This window comes from Trichomycterus rosablanca, chromosome 27, assembly GCF_030014385.1.
Source record: "Trichomycterus rosablanca isolate fTriRos1 chromosome 27, fTriRos1.hap1, whole genome shotgun sequence".
Taxonomy (NCBI): domain Eukaryota; kingdom Metazoa; phylum Chordata; class Actinopteri; order Siluriformes; family Trichomycteridae; genus Trichomycterus; species Trichomycterus rosablanca.
In genome coordinates this window covers 8,817,623-8,845,549 of record NC_086014.1, presented here as the reverse complement: position 1 = coordinate 8,845,549, position 27,927 = coordinate 8,817,623, and the positions used below count along the sequence as shown (strand labels likewise).

Sequence of the window (27,927 nt, the reverse complement as noted above, 5' to 3'; positions counted from 1 at the left end):
ACAATACAGACCACAGAAAATACACTATATGGTCAAAAGTATGTGGACACCTCACCATGCATTATATGGTGAAAAGATCCAGGGAATCTAATGTAATCTCATATTCATGTAGGGCAAGGCTAAAAATACCCTGAAGCCCTCGGATGGCATTGTATAATAAACCATCATGCTATTGCGCTAAATATAGCCACACTGGCTCTGGAGTACTTCGGAAAAACATTGTCACTTAACATGGCATCAGGGAATGTACCCAGAAACATTCAGACATCAATTACAAGCAGAAATGCCAATGAGTTCTCTAGGCCTGAGCTCATCTCAGATGGACCAAACGAGTCTACCACGAGTCTCTGTGCCAAAGAGAAAAAGAACCGTACAGACTATTATTAGCAAAAACTGGAAAAGTCAACATGAGAGGCATCAGTGCCCACAGCTTTGGTGACTTGCATATGCGTGAAGGTGCCATTGATGCATAGGCATCAAGGTGGCATCTTTTCTCGGAAAGTTCATGGTTATTTTCAGCTGCACACACTATAACAGTGTGGCTTGGCAGACACAGAGTGCTTGTACTAGACTAGCCTGCCTGCAGTCTAAACCTGTCTCTTATTGAAAATGTATGGCACATCATTCATTCACTGTCTGTTTTACCACTGCTTTATTCTACTGTGGGTCACTGTGGGAGGGCGAAAGGTAGGTAACACCCTGAACAGGTCGCCAGTCCATCACAGGGAAAACACACACACACACAGGGCAACTCTGCATCTTAAATGAACCTGACTGCATGTCATTGAACTGTGGGAGGAAACCGGAACTCCCGGAGGAAACCCACTTCAGCATGGTGGTTCATGAAGAGGAGAATCAGACACTGTGCGACTACAGGAAAAATTAGTATCCTCAGTTCCCAGAAAATGACTAAATAACAACGCTCAGACTGTAAATCAAATATTCTAAAGGAATAAATACAGAACCTACAACATCACACTTATGCAAAACTGCAAAGCTGTTTTTATTTTAACTTTTGCACACAGAGCAGCATCTTTGGTTTCACTTACGTTCGAGCTGTTGTTCAAGTGACACATCTCGCTACGATTGGAAGACGCGGATGTCAATCAAATGCGATGGACCAATTAAAATTGACGCAGAGTTTCGATTTTCCGTTAAAGTTCTGTCACGTTTTGAGATTATTAAAGACGACGTCTGTGGCTAAACGGGAAACGGTGTAGTTTGTTTTATTTCATAACACTAATGGATTAATCGTTGAGGATGTGAGAGATCCCCAAGCTGGGACAACATTTTCTTTATCTCAGGTGAGTGATTTATCATTTATAAAGTGATTTTTTACCCCTTTTTCTCCCACTCTAGCGCATCCAATTTCTGCCCGTCAATCATCCTCTCACTAATGCTGGTCCCTGCTCCTGATTGGGGAGGACGAGGCCGCTCCACGCCCCCTCCTACACGTGCACAGCAATCGAACATCTTATCACCTACACTTGACGAGTGCAGTGCAGTGCAGTACAGCGCTGTGTACGGACAGCCACACCCTCTACCGCACTCCTTTCGCATCTCCGTGCAGGCGCCACCAAGCAGCCAGCAGGGGTCGTAATCGCACTAGTCTGAGAGAGAGTCCCCATCCGGCTTAGTCCCGCCCCTATCTGAACGACAGGCCAATCGTTGTTCATGTAGCCGCTCAGCCTCAGCCGGAAGGCAGAGCCGAGGTTCGATACGATGTCTTCGAGATCTCAGCTCTGGTGTACAACGTGTGTTTTACCGCTGCGTCACCTGAGCGGCCTATAAAGTGCTTTTTATTGTGTTTAAACTTTTTTTTTTTTTTTATGTGGCAGTAGTAGATGATTTTTTAAAATGCTAAAAGTTTAAATAGATCGGTGTGTTTTCATTTCTGAACGGCTGTCGCGGATGTTCATGATGTCATCAAGATGCACCTTGTTACGGCAGTCGCCGAGTGAGCTGGCAATAAACGGCACTCTGGTTGGAACGTATCTTCGTGTGGTATTTGCTTTACACACAAACAACGTCCTTATTTACATTGTGTTATTTACAATAAGCAACAGTATCGAATCAAATTACATGTTTTTTTTCCTTACGATATCCGATCCAGTGATTTGAGTCAATATTGGACCGATACAGAGTATCTGATCGGTGCCAGCCCTAGTAATAACATCCTATAGGCCATATAGTGTAGATGTCATGTAGTGTTCTGTCATAATACCTGTTAGACATGGTTTCTGATATGAGAAATTATAAGTTTAAAAAAAACAAGTGTTCTGCAAAAAGTTTCCATGCTTTTTTAACATCATCACATAATAATCTTCTTCCCCTTAAAGCTTCTTTGAGCGGTCCAAAAAGGTGGAAATCAGATGGCGCTAAATCCGGACTATAAGCTCTCTCTCAGGCTCTCAGACATGACCAATTACTACTCCTCCCGCCATCACCGTTTCCACCCAAAAGATAAAAGTGAGGAAACTTTTTGAAGATCCCTAGTAAATTTTTTAAAGCTATAAGTTTATGTTACAGGACTACAGACAGACAGACAGAGAGTCAGACCCTGCTGAGATCCTGGCTGAGTTCTTCTCTTGAGGAGCTGTTTGGGTGACGCGGTAACGTGCGGTGCATCAGCTGTGGGGAAAGCAGCTGGAGGCTACTGGCTCTCGAGGGCGCCCCGGGGCCCACCGTCAGTCCCGCCTCCTGACCGTGGGTCTTGTGTCGCTCACGTCGCACGTACATGGAGTGCCTGTGTGGGCGCTGCTGGGATGAGAATGGACTGGTGTAGCCCAGACCGTACGGGACGGACTCGTGCGGGGCCGAAAGCGAATGATTGTGTCCACCTCCTGCTCCCCTGGCCGGGTCCAGAGCGTCTGGCACTTTTGGTTCCTCGGAGGTCTTCTTACGTCCCGAGGAGTGATGCGAGTCCAGGGTTCCACCTTCCATACGGGGGTTGTTGCGCCCCGATGGGCTGTGACCCTGGCGGTCTGAGCCGGAATGACGCTCCGCTCGAGGGCTGTTGGGTGGCGCGTTCAGGTCCAAGCAGCTGGTCGGAAAGTAGCGGGAATTAGATCCCGAGGCGGGCGCCGTTTCGTCCAGGTGAAGCCGTGACTCGGCTAGGTTGCTGACAGACTTGGCGTCGCTCAGTGCGCCGTGGCTCTTGGACAGGCTGAGGAAAGAAGAGGTGCTCTTGGAAGAAGACGACGACGGCATGGAGCCGTGGGAGGTCTCCATGTAGCCGTGCCGCCCGTGTTTGTCGCTCGACTGCAGGGTGCTCGTCTTGCCCTCCACGTAGGACGACGTAGGCTGGCGGTTCGATTTTGATGATTTGAGGTACTTGCCGGTTGAGACATCCACCCCTGCTGTGGATTTGGGCCCCAAAGTGAAGTCAAACTCTGTCTTGCCCTTAACATCTTTGGGGCTTAGGAGGTGGGGTAGGTTGTTGTTGGCCAGCTCTTTGCTGCAGGAGATTGAGCGGCTTAGTGTCTGGCTTTGATAGCTCTTGGGATGAAGCACGGGACTCAGACTGGACCCCATCGGAATGCCACCACCGTTCAGAAAGCCTTCTGTGCTACGCCGCAGGTCCTCGTGGCGTGGCAGGGAGGAGCAGTCTTTGTTGTTGGCGCGCCGATGACTGGAGCTCTTACTGCTACACAGAGAAAAACAGCGAAGGATTTAAGAACTAACACCTCCTTGTTTCTACACTCACTGTCCATTAGAAGCACTTTGTAGTTCTACAATTACTGACTGTAGTCCATCTGTTTCTCTGCATGCTTTGTTACCCCCTTTCATGCTGTTCTTCAATGGTCAGGACCCCCACAGGACCACCACACAGAGTAGGTATTATTTAGGTGGTGGATCATTCTCCGCACTACACTGACACTGACATGTTGGTGGTGTGTTAGTAAGTGTTGTGTTGTGCTGGTATGAGTGGATCAGAGTTTTTAAACACCTCACGGTCACTGCTGGACTGAGAATAGTCAGCGCCCCGTGGGCAGCGTCCTGTGACCACTGATGAAGGTCTAGAAGATGACCGACTCAAACCGCAGCAATAGATGAGTGATCGTCTCTGACTTTACATCTACAAGGTGGACCGACTAGGTAGGAGTGTCTAATAGAGTGGACAGTGAGTGGACACGGTATTTAAAATGATCCACCACTTAAATAATACCTGCTCTGTAGTGGTCCTGTCAGGGTCCTGACCATTGAAGAACAGCATACAAGGGGGCTAAAAATGTATGTGGAGAAATAGATGGACTTCAGTCAGTAATTGTAGAACTACAAATATGGTAAGTGGAGCTGATAATACGGACAGTGGTTTAAATGTTATGGCTGATCAGTGTATACTGGAATAGATAGATAAGATCCCATAAACTATAAAATGCTTTGTGTACCGGCTGGGGATGGTGTTGTCCCCATGATATTGTTTCCTCTTGGAGGAGCGAGGTGGGGTGGGCGAAGGAGGCGCTGGACGTTCTAGGACTCTTAGCACTTGAAACACGTGGTGGTTTAAACACTGCTCGGTCAGAAATCTCTCAGACGGGTTCAACAGCAGCAGGTTCTGTGTGAAATAAAAGGAGCAAGATCAAATAACCTACTCGCTTGGTTTTTAACCAACCTAAACGCTGCCACATCACCCCAATGCTGCGTTCTCTTCACTGGCTCCCTGCATCTGCCCGATTCAATTTAAAACAACGAGCTTGCCTACAAAACCAAAAATGGACCAGCCCCAAGCTACCTTCAAGGTCTAATAAAGCCCCGCTCTGTCCCACGCAACCTCCGAGCGACTAGTCTCGCTCGACTTGATCCTCCACCTAGAATTTGGGAATGACAGACAACAAGGCTCTTTTGTTCTAACTTTGTTCTAACAGTTTCAGCAGATTTGTATTAATGGACTGTCGTCTACTTAAACTAGAGTAGGGTAATGTTTACTGTGGAAGCTCTTCTTTAATGCCAAGTTCACATTACACGACTTTCCAAGTCTTCAGGTCGCTGTACAGTTCACACTACACGACTGATCGGCGATAGGGGGGGTCACACACTACACCATCTATCATCGACTGGAATCGCAGACGAGCTTCTCTGGCCTCCCGAACTACGTTTTGTCACGAAAACAAACGCAAGAAGTGACGAGGAGTTTAATGATACCATGTCCATAATGCACGTCAACAAGTAGCGAGCGATCAAAGTTTGTGCGCTGATGTGCAGGGTAAAAGCAAGTAGGAAACGTGGCCAGCAGGGATTGTTTGTTCTATAGTGAGTTGGAGGTTAATAAATATTTTTTGCAATGCAACGTTGGTGTTATGTTTTGTAGAGAACGATAAGGTCAGAAATACTGTAAAACTTGCGTGTCTGCCCCTGCCCCACCTTTTTACAACTTGCGTTCTCATTGGCTGTTCGACACTGCACTCATTGCCAGTCAGCCAACTCGGATCAGCAAGTGCTCGGCGAGCCGCTCGGATCGAGTTGTTGAGTAGTTCACACATAGCGATTGAGAGTCGAGTTTCGATCGCCGAGCAAACGCCGAGTTGCTCCCGAGCCGGCAAATCTAGCGCCGACAAGTAGCCGAGCGAAAATCTGGGCAAAAATCGTGTAGTGTGAACTAGGCATAAGTCGCTCTGGATAAGAGTGACTGCTAAATGCTGAAAATGTAAATGTAAGATGGACAAAAAGCTTTGCAGCATAGAGGTGAGCTGTAGAGGAATTGTAAGTAACAATATTAAAAATATATATATATTTTTTCCCCCTTTTGTGCATCCAATTGTTCAATTTGCATCGTGCTTCCTCTATGTCTATGCCGAACCCTGCCCTGCCCGAGAAGATCGAAGCTAACCCATATCCCCTCTGAAACATGAGCAGCAGCCAGATGCATTTTTGCCACCCACACATGAGTTTGGCGCCACACACCCTAAGGGCACTCCTCCTCATCTCTTGTGCAGGCGCCTCTAATCAGCCGACAGAGGTCGTAATCGCGTTCTGACAGAGAGAGACCCACATCCGGTTCTTTGTCCCGCCCCCAAACTGAGCAACTGGGCCAATCGTTGCTCATACAGCCTCCCAGCCTCGAACCGGTGAAGCAGAGCTGGATTCGATACCACGCACTCAGCCCTGGTTGCAGCGTGTCTTTTTACCGCTGCGGCCTACAATATTAAAAATATTAATAGCCGAGTTAACATATTGGGCAATTTTTAAAAAATCAACAAATTTGTAGGATCAAAATCACACCAAAACATTCTGCACCAAAATTTTTATAATATATGTATTTAATTTTATAGCTGTACTAATGACTATAATGACTTACCTTCATAAGATCCAGCATGAGGCCATTAATGATGCCCAGGTACCTCCTTTCCAAGGTCTGAGGATGACTGACTGTGGGAAACTTTGGCATTCCAAACACAAAAAATGTATGTTATTACAGTCAATGACAACAAAATATTACCAGTAGTAGTACAGTGAAATATACACCGACGAGGCATAACATTACCACCACTGACAGGTGAAGACGACTGGGTCAGAGCATCTCCAAAACTGCAGCTCTTGTGGGGTGTTCCCTGTCTGCAGTGGTCAGTATCTATCAAAATTGGTCCAAGGAAGGAACAGTGGTAAACCGGCGACAGGGTCATGGGCGGCCAAGGCTCATTGATGCACGTGTGGTCCGATCCAACAGACGAGCTACTGTAGCTCAAATTGCTGAAGAAGTTCTGATAGAAAGGTGTCAGAATACACAGTGCATCACAGTTTGTATTACAGCGTATGGGGCAGCATAGCCAGAGACCAGTCAGGGTGCCCATGCTGACCCCTGAAAGCGCCAACAATGGGCACGTGAGCACGTGGATGGCCGGGTGCGTGTGCGTCACTTACCTGGGGAACACACGGCACCAGGATGCACTATGGGAAGAAGGCAAGCTGGTGGAAGCAGTGTGATGCTTTGGGCAACGTTCTGCTGGGAAACCTTGGGTCCTGCTATCTTTGTGGATGTTACTTTGACACGTACCACCTACCTAAGCATTGTTGCAGACCACGTACACCCTTAATGGAAATGGTATTCCCTGATGGGTGTGGCCACCAAATTCCCCAGATCTCAATCCAATCGAGCATCTGTGGGATGTGCTGGACAAACAAGTCCGATCCATGGAGGCACCACCTCACAACTTACAGGAGTTAAATGATCTGCTGCTGACACAACTCTCGATGGGTCAGGACTGTTTTGGCAAAAGGGGGACCAACACAACATTTGGAAGGTGGTCATAATGTTATGCCCGATCGATGTAGGTGTGACATTAAGCTTGTAAATACATAAAAAGTTGCCTAGTTCTTACCCGAAGGCCGGCGAAGCGGGAATTGCTGTAGAAAAGCTTCATTTGTTCGGGCGGCAACGGTCCCAGCACTTTCTGAATGGTGAAGAGCTGGTCGATCTCGCTCTCACCCGGAAACAAAGGCTGTCCATCACTCAGCTCGCCCAGGATACATCCTACTGACCACATATCCACTGCCTTTCCGTATGGAGCCCTGAGGAAAACATAATAAATCACAGGACACAAATTGCATCATTTAGTACACTATGGTCACCTGGAAACACTGGTCCTCAGTATGCAACACCCCGATTACCAATTAGCCTCACTCATTTCTCAGAATTTAAGAGGCCTCAAGTGACTTATGCAGGTGTTATGCAAGAAGATGGATCAGCAAGAACACGAGGTAAAGAAGGAGTGAGAGAGAGGTAATTCCTAGTAGGCCACAGAGGTCTTCAAAGATTCAGTAGTTTTACAGTACTGTCTATATACACTGATCAGCCATAACATTAAAACCACCTCCTTGTTTCTACACACTCCACTTACCATATAGAAGCACTTTGTAGTTCTACAATTACTGACTGTAGTCCAACTGTATCTCTACATACTTTTTACCCTTCTTTTACTCTGTTCTTCAATGGTCAGGACCCCCACAAGACCACTACAGAGCAGGTATTATTTAGGTGGTGGATCATTCTCAGCACTACAGTGACACTGATTGACATGGTGGTGGTGTGTTAGTGTGTGTTGTGCTGGTATGAGTGGATCAGACACAGCAGCGTTGAGTCGGTCATCTTCTAGACCTTCATCAGTGGTCACAGGACGTTGCCCTTGGGGCGCTGTTGACTGGATATTTTGGTTGGTGGACTATTCTCAGTCCAGCAATGACAGTGAGGTGTTTATTTGTTTGTTTGTTTTATTAGGATTTTAACGTCATGTTTTACACTTTGGTTACATTCATGACAGGAAACGGTAGTTACTCATTACCCAAGATTCATCACTTCTCAAGGTCATATCGAAAACAGTCATGGACAATCTAGTGTCTCCAATTTACCTCACTTGCATGTCTTTGGACTGTATGAGGAAACTGGAGCAAAAGGAGGAAACCCACGCAGACACGGGGAGATGTTCTCCACACAGAAAGGTCCCGGACCGCCCCGCTTGGGGATTGAACCCAGGACCTTCTTGCTGTGAGGCGACTGTGCTACTCACTTAGCCACTGTGCCGCCCCAGTGAGGTGTTTAAAAACTCCATAGGCATTGCTGTGTCTTATCCACTCATACCAGCACAAAACACACTAACACACCAGTGTCACTGCAGTGCTGAGAATGATCCACCACCCAAATAATACCTGCTCTGTAGTGGTCCTGGGAGAGTCCTGACCATTGAAGAACAGCATAAAAGGGGGCTAACAAAGCATGCAGAGAAACAGATAGACTACAGTCAGTAATTGTAGAACTACAAAGTGCTCCTATGTGGTTGATAAATTAGACAGTAAGTGTAGAAACAAGGAGGTGGATTTAATGTTATGGCTGATCGGTGCATAACAAGACTAATCTAATAATACAGGGTTCACAGGATAAAGTAAAAAGATCCTACTAATCAACAAAAAAGTAATGGATGACAGATTAAGAGATTGAAAGAATCATGTAACAAAAACCAGAGATAGCAGACTGAACAACGCATCTCTGTTCTGCGACGCAATGAGTGAGTGGACAAGAACATTTGAGTAGGCGGAATTTAAAAGGTGAGATTTATGAAGGGAAAAAATCGTGTGTGTGTGTGTTTACTGACAACATGTAATCAAACCAAAATGATACTTGACTCTGGTATATACAGAGGTTTAAAAAGCTAAATGGCCTTAATCACAGATCACAATCATACAGTCTCTAGTACATACAAAGTAAAAAGCAAGCAACACAATCTAAATAAAGTTGGGATGAGGGCAATTTAGGGCTAGTAATGAGGTGAAAAAACTAAATAATTCCAAACAGGTGATTGTAATCATGGTTTGGTACAAAAGCAGCATCCAGGAGAGGCTGAGTCTTTGATGAGCAAAGATGATCTGAAGAAAGATTGGAAGGGATTTGCATATTTCTCCCTCTACAGTACATAATATCATCAAACCATTCAAGAGATCAGGGGAAATTTCAGTGCGTAAAGGCCAAGGGCGCAAGCTTAAGCTGAGCGCCTGTGATCTTCCATCCCTCAGACGGCCCTGCATCAAGAACCGCCACTCAACAATAGCTGATATGATCACATGGGTGAGGGATTACTTTGGCAAACATTTATCAAGCACTACAATACAGATTTACATGCACAAATGCCACTAAAACTTTACTGTGCAAAAAAGAAGCCTTATGTTAACCATGTCCAGACGTGGCGTCGACTTCTCTGGGCTCGGAGGCATCTAGGATGGACCATCACACAGTGGAAACGTGTATTGTGGGTCAGATGAATCAGCATTCCAGGTCTTTTTTGGGAAAAAATGGACGCTGGGTGCTCCGGACCAAAGACGAAAAGGACCATCCATACTGTTATCAGGAACAAGTCCAAAAGCCAGGGTCTGTCATGGTATGGGGCTGTGTCAGTGCCCACTTCTGTGATGGCAGCATTAATGCAGAAAAGTACATTGAGCTCTTAGAGCAACATATGCTGCCTTCAAGACGTCGTCTTTTCCAGGGACACATTAAAAAGGCATGGCTGCGGAAGAAGAGGGTATGTGTACTGGACTGGCCTGCCTGCAGTCCTGACCTGTCCCCAATAAAGAACGTGTGGAGAATTTTGAAACGGAAAATGCAACAACGACGACCCCGTACTGTTGCACATCTTAAGACGTGTTTGAAGGAAGAACGGAATAAAATTGGTATCCTTGGTGGCAATATTACAAAGTGGTAAATGCTTTACTGTCCCAACTTTTTCAGGAATAGATGTTTATTAATAAATGAAATGAAACTGAGCAGATAAAACATGAAATATCTCAGGTTCATCCTGTCTGCAATCAAATTAAAATAATAACTATAGGCATTGTTGGCATACAAAAAGCCAATACCCGGCCAGGAACAAAGAAACAAACAGGACTATAAATACACAAACCAAAGACTCAATAGGATGCAGGTGTGGACAATGACAGTGAGCGAATCACATGGTAGGGAGGGACAAAACCTGAGAACAAAACAAACAGCATGTGGATAGCTGGGAGACTGTTACATTATGGTTTGATCTTCCACAGATCTGTGAGCACCCCTTGCTGTTTTAGATACGTCAACCCACTCATCTGGTCATCACTCAGGTCTACAAATAACGAACATTTCATATATCCCTTGTTTCTACACTCACTGTCCATTTTATCAGCTCCACTTACCATATAGAAGCACTTTGTAGTTCTACAATTACTGACTGTAGTCCATCTGTTTCTCTACATACTTTTTAACCTGCTGTCATGCTGTTCTTCAATGGTCAGGACCCCCACAAGAGCACCACAGAGTTGGTATTATTTAGGTGGTGGATCATTCTCAGCACTGCAGTGACACTCACTGTCCACTCTATTAGACACTTCTACCTAGTTGGTCCACCTTGTAGATGTACAGTCAGAGACGATCGCTCATCCATTGCTGCTGTTTGAGTTGGTCATCTTTGAGATCTTCATCAGTGGTCACAGGACGCTGCCCATGGGGCGCTAATGGCTGGATATTTTTGGTTAGTGGACTATTCTCAGACCAGCAGTGACAGTAAGGTGTTGTGAGCATTGCTGTGTCTTAATCACTCATACCAGCACAACACACACTAACACACCACCACCATGTCAGTGTCACTGCAGTGCTGAGAATGACCCACCACCCAAATAATACCTGCTCTGTGGTGGTCCTGTGGGGGTCCTGACCATTGAAGAACAGCATGAAAGGGCGCTAACAAAGCATGCAGAGAAACAGATGGACTACAGTCAGTAATTGTAGAACTACAAAGTGCTTCTATATGGTAAGTGGAGCTGATAAAAAGGACAGTGAGTGTAGTATATGTGTAGTTATATCTGATCAGTGTATTTTTCCTTACATAATGTGTACTGTACCACTAGTGTTGAGCACCACCTTCATACTTCAGTATTAGTTTGGTGTTAATGGGATTAAACAACCCTACTTTCTCCAAACGTGCAGAGCTTTGTTTTCCCCTAGTCTTCTCAAGAGTTGGTCAAAAATGTAATCCATGTTTTGCTGCCCCCTGCTAGTGATTATAAAAACTGCATCTGAGATTCTGCTGTTAAATTTTGACCCAAAAACAAAATGTCCTGGCTAATGTAGGACAGTTAACTGGCCTGCGTATAAGCACTTCTCAACCTCTGGTTACATGGAAATTAGGCTGACACTTCTTTTGTTTCTTGATTTAATAAATAAACTATTAAATGTGCTTTAATTATGAAGGTGGTGGCATCACTAATAATACAGGTTTTAATAAAGAGTATTTTTTTTATATTAAAAAGCCATTAGTTATGCTTAGTTAAATATAAGCATATAACTTCTGCATAATGCTTTAGACCCAAAATTCTTCTAATATACAAATATATAAGTATCAATCTAGAAATAAAGATACTGATATCATTATAGGTATAAACACTTACAATATATCGATTATAGGTGTAAGTATCTTCAATAGGAACAATAATATACATTGTTATTTATATATATAAATATAAAAAATTTATCAGATATTGGTATGAGTATAATAGTAGTTATATACAAATAATAATAATAATTATAATAAATCAGATAATAATAATAATATAAATAATAATATAGAATGAAAATAATAGTGATAATAATAATATAGATAATAATGACAACAATAATAATAATAATAATGATAATAATAATATTGATAATAGTAATGATAATAATAATAATGATTATAATAATAATATAGATAATGATAATAATAATAATGATAATATAGATAATAATAAAATAGTAATAGTAATAATGGTAATATATAGATAATAATAATAATATATATAATAATGATAATAATAACGATAATAATAATAATGATAATAATAATGATAATAATAATAATAATGATAATAATAATGATAATAATAATAATATAAATAATGATAATAATAAAATAATGATAATAATAATAACATAATAATAATAATAATAATAATGGGTATGAAGTATGTTTTTGGGCGTCTCCATCAACCAACAGGCTCAATCTTTCAGACAAGATCTGAAACGATGTAAAGTGTTTATGTGGAAATCTGTGCCAATTTAGTCAAACAAACATACATGAGGTCAGGCATATTTGATAGGCCTGGATCACAATTAATCCCTGACGTGTTTAGTCAAGTTAAGCTTAGCGCTTTGTGCAGGGCACTAGAGTTTCTTCTTTTGTGCACAGAGACACAGAGAGTCACTCAGGAATGAAAATAGAAAAGCTGCATACTACATGCATATAACTATATAAATTTTTTACACACGTTTGAGACACTCGACCTTAATTTGTGAAAGGGGGCACACACTTTTGCCAATATAATGTGTGTGGTACAGTATTTACTTTCAGTCACAGAATTGAGTTGGATTGGGTCATATACTCTCCCAAAACACTTAAAAACTCACCCAAGAAGCAGCTCGGGAGATCGATACCATCTGGTGGCCACATATTCAGTGTAATTAGCATCACTGCCTTCAGAGAGATTGCGGGCAAAGCCTGAAAGTAAAGGACAGGACAGGTAAGTATATGACAATGAGAGAGTGGCACCTTTTTAGTATGAATAACGCCAAATCAGAAAAATAATTTACAAGTGGAGAACATTTAAAACAACTGCCAACATGGCCAGGTCAGGCTCAGCTCAAGTTCAGCTCAAGAGCAGACCACAAGATGTGTCAAGAAGTCTCCAATAATCCTACAGTGACATCACAGGACCCACAGGTAGCTCCTGCAACAGTTGATGTCAAGGTACATGCATCTACCATCAGAAAGAGACTGCACCTGTTCGATTTTTTTTCGATTCTAGACAAAGACCATGACTTCTGGAACAATTGGCTATGGACAGATGAATCCTAATTTAAATTATTTGGGCGCAGTAACAGAAGACATGTTTGGCGCAAACCAAACCGCATTTGAGCAGAAGAACCTCATACTAACTGTGAGGCACGGAGGTGGAAAAGTCATGGTTTGCAGGGCCTGGCAAGCTCTCCATTATAGAACCCATTATGAATTCTTCACTGTATCAGAGGGTGCTTTAGGAAAATATAAGACCATCTGTCCAAGAACTGATGCTGACTTGGAGGTGTACCATGCAGCATGACAATGACCCAAAACATTCCAGTAAATCAACCAAGAAAGATATGGAGAGTTCTGGAATGGCAACGCCCGGATCTTAATCCTATTCAGATGCTGTGGGGTGATTTGAAACGGGCTGTGCATGCAAGAAACCCCTCAAACCTCACACATCTAAAGAAAAACTTTCTCCCAGTCGATGTCAGAGACTGGTAGATGCTTATAGGAAACGTCTAATTGAGGTTATTTCAGCCAAAGGGGGAAATACCAGCTATTAGGGCAGTGTCCTAACTTTTTCCTCACAATCAGTTTTCATTTTCGTTCATTATATTTTACAACTTGTGTTTGAAAGTAATTTTTTCAGTTTTATTTGTTTAGTTACAGTGCTGGCCAAAAGTATTGGCACCCCTGCAATTCTGTCAGATAATACTCAATTTCTTCCAGAAAATGATTGCAATCACAAATGCTTTGGTATTAATATCTTCATTTATTTTGCTTGCAATGAAAAAACACAAAAGAGAATGAAAAAAAAGTCAAATCAATTATCATTTTACACAAAACTCCAAAAATGGGCTGGACAAAAGTATTGGCACCCTCAGCCTAATACTTGGTAGCACAACCTTTAGACAAAATAACTGCGAACAACCGCTTCCGGTAACCATCAATGAGTGTCTTACAATGCCCTGCTGGAATTTTAGACCATTCTTCTTTGGCAAACTGCTCCAGGTCCCTGAGATTTGAAGGGTGCCTTCTCCAAACTGCCATTTTGAGATCTCTCCACAGGTGTTCTATGGGATTCAGGTCTGGACTCATTGCTGGCCACTTTAGAAGTCTCCAGTGCTTTCTCTCAAACCATTTTCTAGTGCTTTTTGAAGTGTGTTTTGGGTCATTGTCCTGCTGGAAGACCCATGACCTCTGAGGGAGACCCAGCTTTCTCACACTGGGCCCTACATTATGCTGCAAAATTTGTTGGTAGTCTTCAGACTTCATAATGCCATGCACACGGTCAAGCAGTCCAGTGCCAGAGGCAGCAAAGCAACCCCAAAACATCAGGGAACCTCCGCCATGTTTGACTGTAGGGACCGTGTTCTTTTCTTTGAAAGCCTTGTTTTTTTTTCCTGTAAACTCTATGTTGATGCCTTTTCCCAAAAAGCTCTACTTTTGTCTCATCTGACCAGAGAACATTCTTCCAAAACGTTTTTGGCTTTCTCAGGTAAGTTTTGGCAAACTCCAGCCTGGCTTTTTTATGTCTCTGGGTCAGAAGTGGGGTCTTCCTGGGTATCCTACCATAGAGTCCCTTTTCATTCAGACGCCGACGGATAGTACGGGTTGACACTGTTGTACCCTCGGACTGCACGGCAGCTTGAACTTGTTTGGATGTTAGTCGAGGTTCTTTATCCACCATCCGCACAATCTTTCGTTGAAATCTCTCGTCAATTTTTCTTTTCCATCCACATCTAGGGAGGTTAGCCACAGTGCCATGGGCTTTAAACTTCTTGATGACACTGCGCACGGTAGACACAGGAACATTCAGGTCTTTGGAGATGGACTTGTAGCCTTGAGATTGCCCATGCTTCCTCACAATTTTGCTTCTCAAGTCCTCAGACAGTTCTTTGGTCTTCTTTCTTTTCTCCATGCTCAATGTGGTACACACAAGGACACAGGACAGAGGTTGAGTCAACTTTAATCCATTTTAACTGGCTGCAAGTGTGATTTAGTTATTGCCACCACCTGTTATGTGCCACAGGTAAGTAACAGGTGCTGTTAATTACACAAATTAGAGAAGCATCACATGATTTTTCAAAGGGTGCCAATACTTTTGTCCACCCCCTTTTTTATGTTTGGTGTGGAATTATATCCAATTTGGCTTTTTGACAATTCTTTTTGTGGTTTTCCATTGAAGACAAATTAAATGAACATTTTAATATCAAAGCATTTGTAATTGCAATCATTTTCTGGAAGAAATTGAGTATTATCTGACAGAATTGCAGGGGTGCCAATACTTTTGGCCAGCACTGTATATAAGCTCCATCTCTCAATACTGTTCAAATGAAGCTCAAATGTCCATGTTTAAATATGTACAAAAAAAACAAAGGTTCTCATGGGGTGTCCTAACTTTTTCACATCACTGTATTTAATAGGGGGTATTATTATGTCTCAAAAAATAATAAAAGACTCCAAAGTGGTCAGATCGCTGTACAGTTCACACTACACGACTTGATCTCTTGTAATCGGGAGTCTCTAAGTCATTGCGGTTTGCACACTACATGACTGATCAGCGGCAGGGGGTCACGGAGGAATCGCCTACGAGTCTGTCTGGTCTCCTAAACTACGTTTTGTCATGAAAACACATGAGAGAGGTGACAAGGAAGATGACGTAATACTAAATATGAGACAGGGTTTCTTTCCTTTCAAGATATGCAGCGCAGATATGCAGCGAGAAAACAAGGCGATAAAAAAAAAACTGGGTGAAAGAGCAGATTGGGATACGTGGCTAGTCAGGATTGTCTGTTCTGTTCTGCGGAACTACACTATATTGCCAAAAGTATTCGCTCGTCTGCCTTCACACGCATATGATCTTGAGTGACGTCCCATTCTTAATCCATAGGGTTTAATATGATCTCGGCCCACGCTTTGCAGCTATACCAGCTTCAACTCTTCTGGGAAGGCTCCTTACAAGGTTTAGGAGTGTGTTCATGGGAATTTTTGACCATTCTTCCAGAAGCGCATCTGTGAGGTCAGACGAGAAGGCCTAGATGAGATGGCCTGGCTCGCAGTCTCTGCTCTAATTCATCCCAAAGGTGTTCTATCGGGTTGAGGTCAGTCAAGTTCGTCCACACCAAACTCGCTCATCCACGTCTTTATGGACCTTGCTTCATGCACTGGTGCGCAGTCATGTTGGAACAGGAAGGGGCCATCCCCAAACTGTTCCCACAAAGTTGGGAGCATGAAATTGTCCAAAATCTCTTGGTATGCTGAAGCATTAAGAGTTCCTTTCACTGGAACTAAGAACCAAAACCAACTCCTGAAAAACAACCCCACACCATAATCCCTCCTCCACCAAACTTTACACTCGGCACAATGCAGTCAGACAAGTACCGTTCTCCTGGCAACCGCCAAACCCGGACTCGTCCATCGGATTGCCGGACGGAGAAGCGTGATTCGTCACTCCAGAGAACACGTCTCCACTGCTCTAGAGTCCAGCTGCGGCGTGCTTTACACCACTGCATCCGACGCTTTGCATTGCGCTTGGTGATGTAAGGCCTGGATTCAGCTGCTCGGCCATGGAAACCCATTCCATGAAGCTCTCTACGCACTGTTCTTGAGCTAATCTGAAGGACACATGAAGTTGGCGACCTCTGCGCACTATGCGCCTCAGCATCCGTCATTTTACGTGGCTACCACTTGGTGGCTTGCAGTCGTTGATATCTTTATAAGTACTTTATAAGTTGCAGTCGTTCCCAATCAATTTACTTTGTTATAATACCACAGACAGTCGACTGTGGAATATTCAATAGCGAGGAAATTCCACGACTGGACTTGTTGCACAGGTGGCATCCTATCACGGTACCACGCTGGAATTTACTGAGCTCCTGAGAGCGACCCATTCTTTCACTAATGTTTGTAGAAGCAGTCTGCATGCCTAGGTGCTTGGTTTTATACACCTGTGGCCATGGAAGTGATTGGAACACCTGAGTTCAATGATTCAGATGGGTGAGTGAATACTTTTGGCAATATAGTGTATATTTTGCTGCAGCCATGCTTCTTGACGTTTAGGAAACTCTTCCCCCGAATTTCTCGTCCGAGAGCAGGAATTATTTACATGTATCAGCTTCAGTAATACATTATAACAGAACCCTTATATAAGCACATTAATTAGCTGCATTGATACATTATAATAGAACCCAGTGTTATTTAAATGAACTAGAGGCATTGTTACATCATAAGAGACGCTCAGTCATTTAAATTCATCATAGCGGAACCATTAATAATTACAATGAATTAAGCACTTTGTTACATCATAATAGAACTTCAAATTATTTTACACAAACACACACACACTGCTTAGAATTTCAGGAGCATAACATATACACTATATTGGCAAAAGTATTCACTTACCCATCCAAATCATTGAATTCAGGTGTTCCAATCACTTCCATGGCCACAAGTGTATAAAACCAAGCACCTAGGCATGCAGACTGCTTCTACAAACATTTGTGAAAGAATGGGTCGCTCTCAGGAGCTCAGTGAATTCCAGCGTGGTACCGTGATAGGATGCCACCTGTGCAACAAGTCCAGTCGTGAAATTTCCTCGCTACTAAATATTACACAGTCGACTGTCAGTGGTATCATAACAAAGTGGAAGCGATTGGGAATGACAGTGTTAGGCCACGTAAACGGGTGCTGAGGTGCGTAGTGCGCAGAGGTCGCCAACTTTCTGCAGAGTCGATCGCTACAGACGTCCAAACTTCATGTGGCCTTCAGATTAGCTCAAGAACAGTGTGTAGAGAGCTTCATGGAATGGGTTTCCATGGCCGAGCAGCTGCATCCAAGCCTTACATCACCGAGCGCAATGCAAAGCGTCGGATGCAGTGGTGTAAAGCACGCCGCAACTGGACACTAGAGCAGTGGAGATGTGTTCTCTGGAGTGACGGATCACGCTTTTCCGTCTGGCATTCGATGGACGAGTCCGGGTTTGGCATGGCGGTTGCCAGGAGAACGGTACTTGTCTGTCTGCATTCTGCCAAGTGTAAAGTTTGGTGGAGGGGGGATTATTATTTTATTTTTTATTTTTTCCCTTTTTCTCCCCCTTTAGCGCATCCAATTGTTCAATTTGCATCGTGCTTCCTCTCTGTCTATGCCGAACCCTGCCCTGACCGAGGAGATCGAAGCTAACCCATATCCCCTCCGAAACATGGGCAGCAGCAGGATGCATTTTTGCCACCCACACATTTATGAGTTTGGCGCCACCTAGTGTTGCATGCGGAGAGACACACCCTAAGGGCACTCTTCCTTATCTCCTGTGCAGGCGCCTCTAATCAGCCGGCAGAGGTCAAAATCGCATTCTGACAGAGAGAGACCCACATCCGGTTCTTTGTCCCACCCCCCCAACTGAGCAACTGGCCAATCGTTGCTCATACAGCCACTCAGCTTCGAACCGGTGAAGCAGAGCTGGATTTGATACTACGTACTCAGAATCCAGCCCTGGTTGCAGCGTGTCTTTTTACCGCTGCGCCACCTGAGCGGCGTGGAGGGGGGATTATGGTGTGGGGTTGTTTTTCAGGAGTTGGGCTCGGCCCCTTAGTTCCAGTGAAAGGAACTCAATTTCATGCTCCCAACTTTGTGGGAACAGTTTGGGGATGGCCCCTTCCTGTTCCAACATGACTGCGCACCAGTGCACAAAGCAAGGTCCATAAAGACACGGATGAGCGAATTTGGTGTGGAAGAACTTGAGTCCTGACCTCAACCCGATAGAACACCTTTGGGATGAATTAGAGCGGAGACTGCGAGCCAGGCCTTGTCGTCCAACATCAGTGTCTGACCTCACAAATGCGCTTCTGGAAGAATGGTCAAAAGTCCCCATAAACACACTCCTAAACCTTGTGGAAAGCCTTCCCCGAAGAGTCGAAGCTGGTATAGCTGCAAAGGGTGGGTCGACATCATATTACACCCTATGGATTAAGAATGGGACGTCACTCAAGTTCATATGCGTGTGAAGGCAGACGAGCGAATACTTTTGGCAATATAGTGTATTTGTCCTCTATACAGTACTATGCTACTTCCTCTACTGGTCCAATATATAGAACTGAACTTAAGTTGAATTTTAAAACTATAGAAATAAAAATTAGACAGATTGATCTAAGCGAGACTGTGCATGATATTCACACTCAATTAATCAAGCTGAGCCACTGATCTAAAAATAAAGGAATCTTCAGGAGAAGTCTGCTGTGAGTCATGCACATTTTCCACGGCAGTCACTGAACTGAAATCATTTAGACTCTAGAGCGTGACTCTTCCACTAGATGGGGCATCATGTTAGTTTATACACCCACCAGGCATAACGTTATGAGCACCTATCTAATATTGTGTTGGTCCTTCTTTTGCTGCCAAAACAGCTCTGACCCATCAAGGTATGAACTCCACTAGACCCCTAAAGGTGTGCTGTGGTATCTGTCACCAAGATGTTAGCAGCAGATCCTTTATCTCCTGTAAGTTGTGAGGTGGGGGCCTCCATGGATTTGACTTGTTTGTCCAGCACATCCCACAGATCCTCGATTGGATTGAGATCTGAGAAATTTAGAGACCACAGCCAAAGGGTGTACATGGTCTGCAACAATGCTTAGGTAGGTGGTACGTCTCAAAGTAACCACAAAGAACATCCACATGGATGTTCACTGCCTCCGCCCGCTTGTCTTCTTCCCATTGTGCATCCTGGTGCCACGTGTTCACCAGGTGAGCGTCGCACACGCACCCGGCCATCCACGTGATGTAAAAGAAAACGTGATTCATCAGACCGGGCCACCTTCTTCCATTGCTCCGTGGTCCAGTTCCGATGCTCACGTGCCCATCGCTGGCGCTCTCGGCGGTGGACAGGGGTCAGCATGGGCACCCTGACTGGTCTGCGGCTATGTAGCCCCATACGCAACAGACAGTGATGCACTGTGTATTGTGACACCTTTCTATCAGAACCAGTATTAACTTGCATCCTACGTGCATCAATGAGCCTTGGTCGCCCATGACCCTGACGTCGGTTTACCACTGCAGACTGGGAACACCCCACAAGAGCTGCAGTTTTGGAGATGCTCTGACCCAGTCGTCTAGCCATCACTTGCTGGCTAATGTTCACTTGCTGGCTAATATATCCCACACACTAACAGGTGCAGTGATGAAGAGACAATCAGTGTTATTCACTTCACCTGTCAGTGGTCATGATGTTAGACTCACCGAAATCACACAGCTTGAGGATGTCATTGTTGCTGATGAGGAGATTTTCAGGCTTTATGTCTGAGAAGAAAAACAGAAATAGCCAAAAAAGAATCACCTTATAACTCAAAATGTATTAATAAAGCTAAGTACTGACGTATCCCTTACCTCTGTGTACGATCTCATTCTTATGGCACCAGTTTATCGCCCTGATCAGCTGATAAATGTAGTTGCGTACTTTATCAGGTGGTGCACCATTTGGCATTTCTTCCAGCAGCTCCAGCATGTTCTACAGTGAAGTTATATAAGACACATGAATAAGGCAATGAATCAGGGCTTGATATATTCTTAATATATACACTGATCAGGCATAACATTAAAACCACCTCCTTGTTTCTACACTCACTGTCCATTTTATCAGCTCCACTTACCACATAGAAGCACTTTTAAGTTCTACAATAACTGACTGTAGTCCATCTGTTTTCTCTGCATGCTTTGTTAGCCCCCTTTCATGCTGTTCTTCAATGGTCAGGACTCTCCCAGGACCACTACAGAGTAGTGTTAGTGTGTGTTGTGCTGGTATGAGCTCACTGTCCACTCTATTAGACACTCCTACCTAGTTGGTCCACCTTGTAGATAAAGTCAGAGACGATCACTCATCTATTGCTGCTGTTTGAGTTGGTCATCTTCTAGACAATCATCCCACACACGGGGCGCTGTTGGCTGGATGTTTTTGGTTGGTGGACTATTCTAAGTCCAGCAGTGACAGTGAGGTGTTTAAGAACTCCATCAGCATTGCTGCTGTGTCTGATCCACTCATACCAGCACAACACACACTAACACACCACCACCATGTCAGTGTCACTGCAGTGCTGAGAATGACCCACCACCCAAATAATACCTGCTCTGTGGTGGTCCTGGGAGAGTCCTGACCATTGAAGAACAGCATGAAAGGATGGCACCTGCACAGGGCTGAGGAATAATGCTGATGGGGGTGTGGCCCTCCATACACAGTGTATGAACTCGACTCGTGCAGGTGAAAAATGCTGTCTGTACTGACTGTATGTGCCGGAGGAGGCGTATGTCAGTTGAGAGTCACCTCAGTCAGAGGTGAAGGGTCGAATCAGTATAGACGACGCAATCAGGGTTATTGGACACGACTAGATTGGGGCAGCATGAAAGGGGGCTAACAAAGCATGCAGAGAAACAAATGGATTACAGTCAGTAATTGTAGAACTACAAAGTGCTTCTATATGGTAAACGGAGCTGATAAAATGATTTGTTCATTTGTGGTACCATTTAACTGATAAAGACTTCATTTAAAGCTAAATGTAGCAAAGAAAACAACCCAGGTGTGATCCTGACAGACCTTTTCTACATATTCGAACACCAGGTACAGTTTCCCACGGCGTCGAAAAGCTTCCTTCAGCTCAACGATGTTCTCCTGCTTCAGCGTGCGGAGCATCTTCAGCTCCCGCAGCGTCGTCTCCTTGACCTCCTCATTTTCTGCACAGAAGAACAGCCAGAGATTAGAGCATCAGTATCATTTATAAGCACTCAAAAAAAATAAAAAGCCTTTATAAATGCTGGGGGGGTGGGCTAGGCATTTTGTTAATTTGTAGTTAACGTTATTTCTTAAATACGATGTTCATCTGCGATACCTAACTAAGGGAGCGTCTAAAAAGTGCATGCAGAAGAACGCTGATTAAAATTTAGTCCTCACAGTAAAAACATATTTCCCCCCCAGCATTGCCCCCTCTTTGTTTCTACACTCACTGTCCATTTGATCAGCTCCACTTACCATATAGAAGCACTTTGCAGTTCTACAATTACTGACTGTATCTCTGTTTCTCTGCATGCTTTGTTAGCCCCCTTTCACACTGTTCTTCAATGGTCAGGACTCTCCCAGGACCACTACAGAGCAGGTATTATTTGGGTGGTGGATCATTCTCAGAACTGCACTGATACTGACATGGTGGTGGTGTGTTAGTGTGTGTTGTGCTGGTATGAGTGGATCAGTTACAGCAGTGCTGATGGAGTTTTTAAACACCTCACTGTCACTGCTGGACTGAGAATAGTCCACCAACCAAAAATATCCAGCCAACAGCGCCCCGGGTGTGGGATGAAGGTCTAGAAGATGACCAACTCAAACAGCAGCAATATATGAGCGATCGTCTCTGACTTTACATCTACAAGGTGGACCAACTAGGTAGGAGTGTCTAATACAGTGGACAGTGAGTGGACACAGTATTTAAAGACTCCAGCAGCGCTGCTGTGTCTGATCCACTCATACCAGCACAACACACACTAACCCACCACCACCATGTCAGTGTGACTGCAGGGCTGAGAATGATCCACCACCTAAATAATACCTGCTCATGTGGGGGTCCTGACCATTAAAGAACAGAGTGAAAGCAGGCTAACAAAGCATGCAGAGAAATAGATGGACTACAGTCAGTAATTGTAAAACTACACAGTGCTTCTATATGGTAAGTGGAGCTGATAAAATGGACAGGAGAGTCATGCATCAATCTTCATGCTCCTCCACTTCTGTAAAGACACTAATCACAGTGTCCTTACACAGTGTCAAAGACCCCACCCCTTTATTAGACCGGTCTTTTCCCAACTCACAGACTGCCAATTGTGCCTGCTAGGGAGTGCCTAGCCTGGGGGAGTTCAGAATCCCAGTGCTGGTGTGCTAGCACTAGTTATTCTGCTTTAATTAGATTTAAATAAAGCACTGTTGAGACTGTTGAATTCAGCTGTTGAGACTTGTCGATGCTAAAACCTTACAGTTAATTCCAATCAGCCCAAACATCAATTAAAATGTTTTAGGTTTTTAATGAAACAGTGCAGCAAAAAGTCCAAGGTGCATAAAAACAACAGCATGAAACACTGGCTTTGAAACAGCGTCCACATCCAGCAGCATAGGAAGTATTCAGTTAGATGTCAACAATGACTCATATACCAGGGGTCACAGGTCACAAAGCAACGCTGGAGTGGTTGAGGTCAGACACACGCGCTGACACGACGTTCTGAACATAATATTTATTGAGATGAACAAAAACACTGCACAAGCAATGAGCAAAACAAGGCAACAAACTAAGAGACACACATAACTAGGAAAACCAGGAATGCTAAGCCTTACGCTAACCGCTAAACTAATGCTAATACTAGAACATGGTAGAATAAACAAGGACAATAGCAAGGACAAAAGCTATGACAAAATTAAGGACAAGGTCACATATAGATAAGCAATGACCAACCTGGAGAACCATACGTCCTCTTTGCATTAACTAGGGGGATCATACGTCCTGTTTGCACTAACTAGGGGGACCGCACATCCTCTTTGCGTTAACTAGGGGGACCGTATGTCCTCTACGCATTAACTAGGGGGACCATACGTCCTCTTTGCGTTAACTAGGGGGACCATACGTCCTCTACGCATTAACTAGGGGGACCATACGTCCTCTTTGCGTTAACTAGGGGGACCATATGTCCTTGTTGCATTAACTAGGGGAACATACAGTATGTCCTCTTTGCATTAAATAGGGGGAACATATGTCCTCTTTGCATTAAATAGGGGGACCATACATTCTTTTTGCGTTAACTAAAGGGGCCCGTATGTCCTCTTCGCATTAACTAGGGGGACCATACGTCCTCTTTGCGTTAACTAGGGGGACCATACATCCTCTGCGTTAACTAGGGGGACAGTTTGTCCTCTTACATTAACTAGGGGGACATCCTCTTTGCATGGACTAGATTGACCATACGTCCTCTTTGCATTAACTAGGGGGACCATACGTCCTTCTTGCATTAACTAGGGGGACCATGTGTCCTCTTTGCATTATCTAGGGAGACCGTACGTCCTCTTTGCGTTAACTAGGTCGACCATACTTCCCTTTTGCATTAATTGGGGGGGAACACACGTCTTCTTTGCATTAACCAGGTGGACCGTACGTCTTTTTTGCATTAACTAGGGGGACCATACATCCTCTTTGCGTTAACTAGGGGGACCGTTTGTCCTCTTGCATTAACTAGGATGACGTCCTCTTTGCATGGACTGGATTGACCGTACGTCCTCTTTGCATTAACTAGGGTGACCATACTTCCTCTTTGCATTAACTAGGGTGACCATACGTCCTCTTTGCATTAACTAGGGTGACCATACTTCCTCTTTGCATTAACTAGGGTGACCGTACATCCTCTTTGCATGAACTAGGGTGACCATACGTCCTGTTTGCATTAACTAGGGTGACCATACTTCCTCTTTGCATGAACTAGGGTGACCATACGTCCTCTTTGCATTAACTAGGGTGACCATACTTCCTCTTTGCATTAACTAGGGTGACCGTACATCCTCTTTGCATGAACTAGGGTGACCATACGTCCTCTTTGCATTAACTAGGGTGACCATACTTCCTCTTTGCATTAACTAGGGTGACCGTACATCCTCTTTGCATGAACTAGGGTGACCATACGTCCTGTTTGCATTAACTAGGGTGACCATACGTCCTACCCGGGTCTAAGAGAAATTTTGAAAAAATGGGAAAAATTTAGATTTTTCGCATCCTGTAGCCATAAAAAATGTTCCAGAGCTGTTACGTTTTGTTTTATGGAGATTCTTCTGTCTATTATCACTGGATCCTCTGAATTATGAAGTCATTAAAGAGTCAAAATATAAATATTGCTACATGTAAGCTAATGCTACTGCGCACTGAATTGACGTCACTAGACTGGAAGCCTCTTAATTTTTTCTTTTTTTTCTTTTATAAGCCTCTTAAATAACCGCACGAAGCAGCGCGATTCACCGGTGTAACAGTGCGGCGATATTCACAAGTTTTAGTTTACATTTTTAGTAGCTAGCTACATTAAAGTAAAAAGCAAGGATGGTTGGGTGTTACGCCTTTGGTTGTACTCACCAAAAGCAGGCTGCTCTTTCAATCAATTCGATTGGTGTAGTTCAGAGGATTCAGTGATGTACAAGAGAAAAATGTACATAGGACAAAACGTATAGGGTTCGGAACATGTTTATTTAGCACAGGATGCGTTAGAGCCGATTTTTTGAAAACCCCATTCATTTTTCCTATAGGAAATCTGACTTCGACCCGAGTCTCCAAATATGGGCATAACGAGGACTACAGAATGACGCACGACTTCAGTGGTCTATTAGTATCTGCTGCAGGCACTGCCAATTATGCCCGCCAGATGACGCCCAACCGTACAGTGACAACACCGAGTTTCGAACCGAGGTGTTCAGAAACTCGGTGCTGGTGTGCTAGCGGAATATCCCGCTGCGCCACCTGGGCGCCAATGAAGGCTTTTTTTGACCCACATCTGTGCCCAGTCATACAAGTTTTTATTTGATTAAATGGGCACTAATTCCCACATACACACTTAACAGTCTCAGAGGAGTGGCTGTTGTTATAGCTGAAAAAATTCAAAGTACGTTTAAACATAATAATTGCAAAGATGAGACTAATAGCAAAAAAGTGGTCAGTCTAAGAAAGCTTTACCTTCACTATCTTTGAACTTCTTTATGGCCACAAGTTCTTTTGTTTCCTGTGAAAGAAGAAAAGAAGACAAAGCAGTTAGTGTGGATTCTGACCAAGTAAGCAGATTTAACCAGGTGAAGATAAAGACTCCAAGGAAAGAGACAAAAAAATTCATAATTACTGAGTTCAGATACTTCCGTCAACTGATAAAATACTGTATGTAAACAACCAATAATCAATTACAGTGGTACCTCGGTATACGTCCTTAATCCGTTCCAGATCCTTGGACTTATACCAAACAGGACGTATACCAAACAAATTTTTCCCATAAGAAATAAAGAGAAAATGATTAATCCGTTCCCATGAAAAAAATCCTATTGTTATTGGCATATTATACATTGATGGGGTTGTATAAAATAATTTATAAAACAGATAGTTCCGGTCCTAAAATCGATTGGCTGAGCTGCGTTCAAAGCCGTTGTAAAATCCCCGATATACGAGCACCTATTACCACCTCACATCATTCTATATTAATACGCCACTGAAAAGAAAAAGTACAAACTTGGTTGAACACTATTTTAAGTCAGGTACTATACATGGAATTGTCCAGATTAATATAAACAGAGAGAGAGTTATAGCGCGGGTTGTTCACTGAATGGTAGCAACAGGCGTAATGACGCTCGTGGCTTTGTCCCGCGAGAGGTAAACAAGGGTAGCGCGCGGTGTCGTGACTTATTTTGACCCATACAAGTTCTAGCACGCGAGTCGTATTCCAAACAAAGGTCGTATATCAAGCAAAATTTTTCGAGTCCAAACAGGACGTATACCAAGTTGGACTTATTCCAAAGCAGACGTATAGCGAGGTTTCACTGTACTGTATATAACATATTTACAGTGATTGGTGCTTGGATGTTGCAGCAGTAAATTACCCTGGTCTGAATACCCAGCAGTGCTACCGGCCAGTCAGGTGTCTACATACAGAACTGACTGAATATGTCTTGTGGATGGCCAAGGCTTGGAATCCTTGGGTTGGCATCCTGTTCAGGATGTGTTATTGCATTGCACACAGTGATTGAGTAACTGGACCTTACAAACACATTACAAAGGCAACAGGGTACAGGTACAGGTCTGCCTGTGTACCCCAATAGAGAATGTGTGGAGGATTTTGCCAAAACGTCTTTTAAATGTGGTGAAAAGGAATGGCAACATTACAAAGTGGTAAATGCTTTACTGTCCCAACTTTTTTTGGAAGCCAAGATGTCAGCAGCAGATCCTTTAACTGCTGTAAGTTGTGACGTGTGGCCTTCATGGATCGGACTTGTTTCTCCAGCACATCCCACAGATGCTCGATTGGCTTGAGATCTGGGGTAATTTGAATTCCAAGTCAACACCTCAAACTCATTGATGTGCTCCTCAAACCATTCCTGAACCATTTTTACTTTGTAGCAGGGCGCATTATCCTGCTGAAAGAGGCCACAGCCATGAAAGGGTGTAAATGGTCAGCAACAATGCTTAGGTAGGTGGTACGGGTCAAAGTTACATCCACATGGATGGCAGGACCCAAGGTTTCCCATGCAGCAGAACATTGCTCAAAGCATCACACTGCCTCCACCGGCTTGTCTTGTTCCCATAGTGCATCCGCGTGATGTAAAAGAAAACGTGATTCATCAGACCAGGCCACCTTCTTCCATTGTTCCGTGGTCCAGTTCCGATGCTCACGTGCCCATTGTTGGCGCTTTCAGCGGTGGACAGGGGTCAGCATGGGCACCCTGACTGGTATAGTAATGTATAAAGTACAAGCACTTGGGAGTGTTTCTTGAAAACCCAATGATAATAAATGTTATCCTTAAAATGACAAAGTCTACTTAGGAGAAACCCAAGCCATTGTCTGTCGTATAAAAGTACCTATTATTTCAAATTATATTACTAATTAGTCTCGT

At 43.9% G+C, this 27,927-nt stretch overlaps 1 protein-coding gene across 1 annotated transcript in view; it reads right to left on the bottom strand.

The window, feature by feature from the left end:
- Positions 1-27,927, bottom strand: part of cdkl5 (cyclin dependent kinase like 5) — an 84,183-nt gene that overhangs the window by 22,213 nt on the left and 34,043 nt on the right. The window contains exons 3-11 of the mRNA XM_062989647.1: positions 26,009-26,054; positions 21,862-21,998; positions 20,661-20,781; positions 20,514-20,573; positions 12,905-12,995; positions 7,320-7,509; positions 6,299-6,379; positions 4,392-4,558; positions 2,560-3,646 (exon numbers count right to left, since the gene is read on the bottom strand). Coding sequence (XP_062845717.1) covers positions 2,560-3,646; positions 4,392-4,558; positions 6,299-6,379; positions 7,320-7,509; positions 12,905-12,995; positions 20,514-20,573; positions 20,661-20,781; positions 21,862-21,998; positions 26,009-26,054 — 1,980 coding nt within the window. The remainder of the gene's footprint in view (positions 1-2,559; positions 3,647-4,391; positions 4,559-6,298; positions 6,380-7,319; positions 7,510-12,904; positions 12,996-20,513; positions 20,574-20,660; positions 20,782-21,861; positions 21,999-26,008; positions 26,055-27,927) is intronic.